Source organism: Drosophila ananassae, chromosome 2L (assembly GCF_017639315.1).
Source record: "Drosophila ananassae strain 14024-0371.13 chromosome 2L, ASM1763931v2, whole genome shotgun sequence".
Classification (NCBI taxonomy): domain Eukaryota; kingdom Metazoa; phylum Arthropoda; class Insecta; order Diptera; family Drosophilidae; genus Drosophila; species Drosophila ananassae.
Genome location: NC_057927.1, coordinates 1,982,403 through 1,990,621, shown reverse-complemented (window position 1 = coordinate 1,990,621; position 8,219 = coordinate 1,982,403). Strand labels below are relative to the sequence as shown.

The 8,219-nt window shown below is 41.8% G+C and overlaps 2 protein-coding genes across 2 annotated transcripts; one reads left to right on the top strand and one right to left on the bottom strand.

The window, feature by feature from the left end:
- Positions 1 to 708: 708 nt before the first annotated feature.
- Positions 709 to 1,427, top strand: LOC6500159. Its single transcript, XM_001953078.2, has one exon. The coding sequence runs from the start codon at positions 808 to 810 to the stop codon at positions 1,198 to 1,200; it is 393 nt and encodes a 130-aa protein (XP_001953113.1). The 5' UTR covers positions 709 to 807; the 3' UTR covers positions 1,201 to 1,427.
- Positions 1,428 to 5,229: 3,802 nt separating this feature from the next.
- Positions 5,230 to 6,533, bottom strand: LOC6500388. Its single transcript, XM_001953077.4, has 2 exons — positions 5,996 to 6,533; positions 5,230 to 5,937 (listed from the first exon to the last, which is right to left on the bottom strand). Exon 2 carries the CDS (start codon positions 5,851 to 5,853, stop codon positions 5,434 to 5,436), a length of 420 nt encoding a protein of 139 aa, XP_001953112.2. The 5' UTR covers positions 5,854 to 5,937; positions 5,996 to 6,533; the 3' UTR covers positions 5,230 to 5,433.
- Between the last annotated feature and the right edge of the window lie 1,686 nt (positions 6,534 to 8,219).

Genomic DNA, 8,219 nt, shown 5'->3' with positions numbered 1-8,219 from the left:
CCAGTCAGTCAGTCAAATGAGCTCGTATATGTACATAGGTTTGTGTGTGTGCTTCTATTTTTGCGTGGGTGTGAGGGTGTATTAGGAGAAATATCAGACAAATGCTGTCATGCCTTCATAATTCGGTTCATAAAGCGATTTAGATACAGGCCCCACAAGTGTGTTTTCGAGCATCGGGTTAAGCCGCAAAGCGAATTACAAGATTTATTCTGGTTTAGCACTGAAAATGGTCTCAAATATGAATATTTTATATATAAATAAAGGTAATTGTGTTTATGGGGTTACATCCGTTTGAAAAGATTTATTAAATTGCCTTCAAAGGCGCATTGGAACTGATTTTGCGGGTTTTCTTAAAAACTCTTTTTTAAAAGACAATGTATTGGATTGTTTGTATTTATATTTTTAAAAAATGTATTTATATTTGTTCATATATATAAGCAAGAATAGACTGCTTCTTTAACAAGAGCATTAAAACTTCGTGGTGACATTTTTAGAATTGTGTTCTTCACATTGATTGAGCCATTTAATACCTTTAATTTGTACCATATATCATATTTAGCCCTTAGTTTTAAAAACAGTTTTTTCATCTAACAATTTTGAATTGGCTTCAATTAGCCAGATTGAAAATAAACGCCATTGGTGTCAGCTTTAAATGGATTTCGCACTTTTGGAACATACATATACGTTGTATAAATAGGAAATGCGGACGACTCTTTGACTGGCAGTTGTGTGGAAAGCATTGACGCGGCTTGTCGATTAAATTAAATACAAATATAATATTTTCATCGTTGTATTAAATATTTAAATATGCGTCGAGTGCGAGTGTTGCCACAGGCGTTGCTGCTTCACATTCTGATTTTGCTGTGGGGCACGCACTTGACTGGAGCGGCGGCGGCGGCGTCGGCTGTTGACAAGGATGTGGCACCAGTTGGCGATGTAAAAACGGATTTGCTGTCATTGGAGCAGGAAATTGGCGGCTCGGTGGTGCGGCATGGAACTGAACGCGCACAGATTCCGGGGCGTCGAAGGCGTGGCATTTTCTTTAGCGGTAGCATAACGGGCTTCCCATGGTATTCCTGGTCATTTTCCGGCTATCCCTACAACAACTACTACAATTACGGCACACCGCCGGGCTATTACGGCTACGGCAGTGGCTTTTATCCCGGTTACCTGGGCTATCAGAAAATTATCATCGGTTAACGTTCACTTTTTTCCAAACAGAACGAAAAAAAAGCGAAACTCAAGAAAATAACAATCATTCAATGTGAGATTATAAATTATGTGCTAGACGGCCTTATGACGACCCTTTCGCAGTTTGTTATTTTATTTATTATGCACTTGCTGCTACATCCTGCCTTTAAATTAATTTGCCGGACACAAAAAAAAAATTAATAATAAACAAAATGAAAGTTAAGATTGGGGGAAAGAACAACATGAAATTGCACGATTTATATTCATTTTTGTTGCTGCTGTTGGTTTTTGGCGGGGGCACAGATTTTGCATAAATCATTTCACAGCCACCAAAATGAAACGCGTAACATAATTTTTAACCCTTGATAATTTTTTATGACAAGCATTTTCGTTATTTTCCCCTTTTTGTCTACCGCTCAACCACCCCCCGCCTCGGCAGGACACCTTACTTCCATTCCACTACCGTTGGGAAATGGGGAAAATGGCGGTCCCAGTGCCTGTCCAGTGGTTGTTATTATTTTTGTTGTATGGGCCGCAGTGAAATGCAAATAAAGCGGATCAAAAGTTTGCTGTTAAAAGAAGATTAATTGCAATTTGGTGGCAAGACCTGAAACATTTCGCCACTGCCCCGCGCCACCATCAGTTCAAAAATCCCACTTGAGTGGGAGAGTCGGGGAGATGGTAATTAAATATTTTTAAGCTGTAAATGGTTTCCATTTGCGTGATGCTGTTCTTATTTTGTATTTTTTATTTCGCAATCAATAAAATTCATTAAACGTACTCCGCCACAACAACAATGGGAACAAGAATCGAGTGGAAAAACAAAAACAATAATAGCAGCAAAGAAACGAGCAAAAACCAATTGAAATATTTCAGCCATAGTCTTAGTTTCAATTGCCACTCGGCAGTTGTAAATGGTTCTATTATAAGAGCCACCATCCTGCAACTATCCTGCAGTTGTTGCAGTTTCGCAAGTGGTTATTGTTTATTCATTCATTCTGTTTCATAATCATTTTATTGCTGAGGTATGCTGATTTTTTAATCAGTTTACATTATTTATGCATTTTTTATGAACTTAATTCCCATCGGAGGCGAGGCAGTAGGCATTTGCGAATGGTTTGTGAATTGTTAAAGAGCCAAAATGGGACAGCGAATATTTCAGTTCGATAGTTGATCTGCTATAATATGGAATTATCCTTATGCAAGCAATTGTCACATTGTAAATCATTAAATATTAATTGTTTGTTTAACGGCAGAGTGGGCACTCCTGTCTGTCAGCGTTTCGTGGTTTTAAAGTTAAAGTGTTTTGAAACACAAATCATTCAAAATAAATTGTACGCATTCATATTTAAAAGAGTTCAAATGTATTTAAAAATAGATGCTAAATTAATCTTTTATAAAGAATTATTAAAAATAAAGCCATTTTGTAAAATGGTTTAATTAGGGTGCTTTCCTGAAATCTATATTTAAAATAAAACTTAAAACTTTTTTAAAATTTTTGTTCTCTTAATCGGAACAAATTATTTTTGGTTAATGAGTTGTAGTTACCCCCAAGCTATGATTAAATATTTGAGTAATTATGTGGGCATATTCCACATGTTCCTGTGGTTTCCCCACGCCCTGCAATTGCCGTATCCCTTTTTCACCTGTAATTAATAGTTTCAAACTGACCATTTTTTTGATAAAACAAAAGGCTTGGCGCGAAACGAAGGGCGGATAAATTGAGGGTATACGAAATTTTAATAGAGCTGTCAGTTGTACCACTTTTCCAGATGGGCGGATCGACCTCCAGCCATTCTGCCATCCAACCATCCAATCAGTCATCCGGGAGCTGCCTACTCCAGGCACTTGTGCCCATTGTGCTGGCTTTTCATAATTGAAACGAGGTCAAAACCAGCGGACCTCATTAAAAATTGAATTGTTTAATTTTCATTTGATTTAATTAAGTTATTTGTTGGTCAATTAACCTTTTTTACTTTGGTCTCGGCGCCGTTTGCCATTGTTGTTGCCTGACATATCAATACGATGTGTAATATGTATTTATAAAGTTGTTGTGTATACTATTGTATGTTGTGAGTGTAGCTTGTATCGGATGTAGTTGTTTGTACTGACATTATATTGTTATTGTTGGAACGATTGGCCCTCGGAGGAGAGTGGGTGCATTTTAATGCATACTTGCAATTATACGCTGTTCTGACGGCAACGTGTTGAAATTTTATTAATTAAAAATACTTTCCAATTAATGTTAATGCTCTCAACGTTTATGTAATTCTATGTGTAAATACGCTGTAAACTCTTGAAACAACGCATTATGAAAATATTCGTACTGGTGGGGGGGGCAAGGAATTGGTTTGGTGGGGGGGTTTTTGGGGGGGGGGGGGGGAATTATTAGTGGTAAGATGGGGAAGGGATGGTGGGAGATGTTTTGGGGAGGGATTGGGGGGGGGAGGTTTTTTTGGAAAGGGGGGTGGGGGATTTTGAATTTGGGAATGGGGGGAATTTGGTTGAGTTTGGGGGGGTGGGGGGGGGTGGGTGGGAGTGTGGGGAGGAGGTGGTAAAGTGGGGTGGTGGGGTAGGTGGGGGGGGAAGGGTGGGATAGGGGGAGGTGGAGGGAGGTGGGTGGGGATGGAGGTGAGAGTGGAAGGGGGGGGGGAGGGGGATTAGATGAGGTTAAGGAGAAGGGAGGGGGGTGAAGGGTAATGGTGATGTGGGAGGGGGGGAAGGGGTGGGAGTGAGATGGTGGGGGAAATTGGGGGGGATAGGGGGTTGGAGGGTTGGAGGGGGTGGGATGAGGATTTGTGAGGGTGTTATTGTGGATGGTGGGGGGGGGGGGGGGGGGGGGGGGGGGGGTGGGGGTTATTAGGGAGAGGAGGGGTAGGGAGAATAGGGTTGAGGGGTTTTGAGTGGGGGGAGGGATATGTGATGGGTGGTTGGGGGGGGTTGGGTAGGAATGTGGAAGGGGGGGTGGTCTGAATTGGGGAGAGGGGTGGAGGTCTGGTGTGGTGGGGGGATGGGCGTGGGGTTGGTGGTATGAGGTTTGGTGGGGTTTGGGAGGGGGTGGGTGAGGGGGTAGGTGTTGTTGTGGTTTGGTGGTTTTTGGGTGGGGATGGGATTGTGAAGGGTTTTGTGTGGTTGTGTTGTTGGGTTGGTGGTTGATGTGTTTTATGTTTTGTATTGGGAATGGTTAGTAATTTTGGAATGTATGGAGGGGGTGTGTGGGGGGGGGTGGATAATGGTTTGGGGAGGTAAGGGGGGGGAGGGGGGGGGAAGTGGGTGGGGATGGGGTTGGGTGGATGGGAAGGTGGAAATGTTGAATGAATATAATGGAGGAGGGTTGGAAGTGTTGAATTGTTAGTGTTAGAGTGAGTGATGAAAGAATAGTGGTGATTAAATGTTGATATGGATAGGGGTTGGCTTCAAATAATCCAGAGGCGAGTTGCAGCCAAGCTGGCTATTTCCTCAACCATGCGGCTTCAGGCAGTGACCACAGATACTGCTACAGATATAGACAGAGACAGAGACAGTGGGGCAGATACGGATGCGGAAGCGAAGGGCATGCGTGTATGTAGATATGTACAGGGTACATATATTTTGGCAAAGCATCGAGTCCTTGCCGCAGAGGCCAACTGAAATGAAGTGTCATTGTGATAGAGCTCCGGCATTGCAGTTGCAGCACTGCCGGTGGCACTGGCACTGCCACTACCACTGCCTCTGCCAGTTGCAATAGCCAAAGGATCCACAGGACCCGAAGGATTCGCGCCGTACCCAGACGACACATTTACACGCACTGCTGCAGCTGCTGCGCTGCCTCACGTACTCGGCATTGTGACAAATGGATTTTCGCATGAAATCCCCAGGATTTCTTCAAGTGTAATTGCGCACGCTAAAAGCGAATGCGAATGCGGATGCATTTGGCGGCTACCCTACCAAAAACAAGAAAGGCATTTGGTACTTATGGACTTTATGATACCCGGTACTAAGAATTCAGAAAAATATAATTCACATACAAAAGGATATGGAGTTTAAAGAAAAATAATATACGTTTCTAAGACTTTGTAAATTTATGCAACATATAAGTTTAGAATTTAACAAAAGCATGAATTGTGTACTGCCCGGAATCGCAACTTCAAAAGCATCGGGAGAGCATCAGGTAGTGGGCATTATTGTGCGGATTTGAGTCCACCAAACGGGCATTTAATATCATGCACTTGCGAACGCTTGTGGTCCTCACTGGATAATTTTTTAGATGATTTCGGCATGGTGGAGCATCATTATCCAGGTTTGCCGATTGGCACAGTCACGGAAGAACTTGCTCAATCGGTTCAGCATATTACCCGGGATACGCAGCGATGAGGCTATCATATGGAGAATCAGCATCAAGGTGTTTAGCTGTTTGTAGATTATGAACAGCAAGCGCAGGATCAGAATCTCGGGCAATATGAAGAAGTTTCCGGTGCCACTCTGTATCCTGCATTTAATGAAGTTACCGACACTCGCAGCCCCGGCCAGAATCAGGATCAATGCCAACTCTATCATCTTTAGCAAAGCGCTTAGGTTCTGCAGATACAAGTACGCCGCGTACAGCACGATCCGAATGGGCAGACTCAAAAGGAGCGTGTACATTATTATTCCTGTATCTCGATAATAATCGGGAAATAACATTTTGATAAGAACTGAAAATGGTACGAATAACTTGGTGCAGCAAAAACTTGAAATTTGATATGTAAACTTTTGCTTCGGAGCGTGCTATTGTCGACAATGGAACTTTTTATACCCTTGCTTGTATGTTTTATATGTAGGTTACCTGTTCGTTTTTGTTTTCAAATCGTTTCGATTTCTTTAGCTGCGTCCTTAGCTTTGACAAATTTGTAGTGAGCTACTTGGCAAGGTGTCGTCGTCGGACGTTGTCGTTTCATTTTCTAGAGCTGCCGCTGCCGCTAACGCTGCACAGTTTCAGCTCAGCATCGTATCGTAAAAGTACAAAAAGTTTATATTGCCAACATTACCAACCAGGGGCGACATTACTGCTGCCGGAGCCACCCCAACAAATCACGCCCAGGCTATTTGCAGTGAATTGAAATTGATCAATTTGGGTAGTTAGGGGAATTGTTTGGCTTTATGTACGCTGCTGGCAGCTTTAATGGATGAATTCGCTTATGCCATCGGGACTCCTGAAATGGGTAAATTGAGGTTGCCACTCTGGGAACTGGATGTGCCCCAAGTGCGGAGTATATACATTGTATACACAGATACACTCCAAGCCGAGTGGAATGTTTCCGTATGGAGTATGCCTCAAATCGAATTAATGTTTGCCCTACGGGACACGTCTGTTTTTGTTGAGGAAGTTCAACCGAATAATTCAGCCAAGTTCTTGCAGTTTGACAGGTGAAATTATAGAAAAATCAATGCCGGCTAAAATGGCTCTACAAAACCCCAGATGAAAATACCTAAAATACTAACGTATCATGGGGCCTTATGATTTCAATTTTTGCTTTTGGTTCAACATCGATCATTTCAGTTTTTAATGGAAATTAAAATAAAAAAGGAAAGGTAATTTCAGGAGGATCTGAACTTTTTGTATCCTTGCAGTTACTCTGGCAGAAAAGACAAAAAGGAATAAAGTTGTGTATATATTTAGTAGAGATTATGGGATAATTTTTTGATAATTGTTTTTATTCCCTCCTTAGTTGCTGCTTGGGAGGCATGGAAACATGGTATCAATAAGTGTCCACTATGGCTGACATAGTTTGTGATTCTGAACCTGAAACCTACAGCTGATAGCATTGGAGTTTGCGGTTGGTTGGGTTTAAGCCTCAAACTGCAGTCTTCCTAGCAAGCAGCTTACTGGCCCGGTTGATAGAGCAGCTCCGGCCCAAACTTCTTACTTCCTCGTGCCTCTTCTCGGGTTCTTGGCCATTTTTAAGTCCTGCATCTCAATTTCCCACTGCCAGTTTATTGTCCATAGTCCCCTATCCTCAGTCCAGTGCCTTGTCTTTGTGCTCATCTGTCCTCACTGCATTATTTCCAATTGCTCTTCAGTTGGTCGAAAAAAAGAGCCAAAAAAGGATATGGAATGGTGTTGAAAAAAAGGGGAAATGCGGAAGAGGAAAATCTGCCTAATTCAAAGTGAAGCTCTGGGCAGGGGCAAGAGGGATAGGTCCTTTCGGAATGGAAGGGGAAGTGCTTACAACGCAAATCTGCGAACGAACGGAAATAAAGTGGAAAGTGTAATGACAAAAACCCGGATTAAGAATGTGCCGCATACAAGTTGCACACTTGTGCCTTTCTTGATCTCCAGCTCCTTTTACAGAAAGAGTTTTCTTTTAGAGTGGAGCACTATACGAGGGATATAGGAGTTTTCTAAAATACATATGACTAAAAGTGGTTTTTCTGTACATATATTTGTATATTTTTAATTTTATTAGGTGTTCTGACATCGAATATTCAAAACCAATAGTATTTAAAAAGTATTATGTATTTAATAAAAATTTGAAACCTGAAATAAAATAGAATTTTTCTATTCATTTTAAGTTTCATGTTAAAGGTTTATTTTTTTGTAACTGTCTATTCGTATGTTTTAATTGCAGCTTAAAATCCAAAGCGGACTTTGAAAGATTTAAGTTTTCTGCAAAATAAAATCACCACTACATGGTCCACTCTAGCATGCACTTTATCTTTTTTTTCCAAATCCATCTCCATCCCAATATATATATTTTTTGTGTATATATGTAGATAAATACATAGCGACGAATATATATTTTAAGCAAGGCTTATCTTATCAAGCGACATAAAAGACGCCTTTCAGCGAGCGGCCAACGGCATTTGTAGTGGCTAGGATTCACAGTTTCTCGGTCCATTTTCAGTTTTCAGCTTCAGTTTTGAGACTCGGATTCGGACTCGGACTAGGAATAGGAATCGGACTTGGCCTCGGATTCGCTTGCTTTACTTTGCCAAGGATGGCTTTGCATTGGCCAGATCCAGAGCTAGATCCGGCCAGCTCCTTGTCCGCAGGGCACTGCACACAGCTG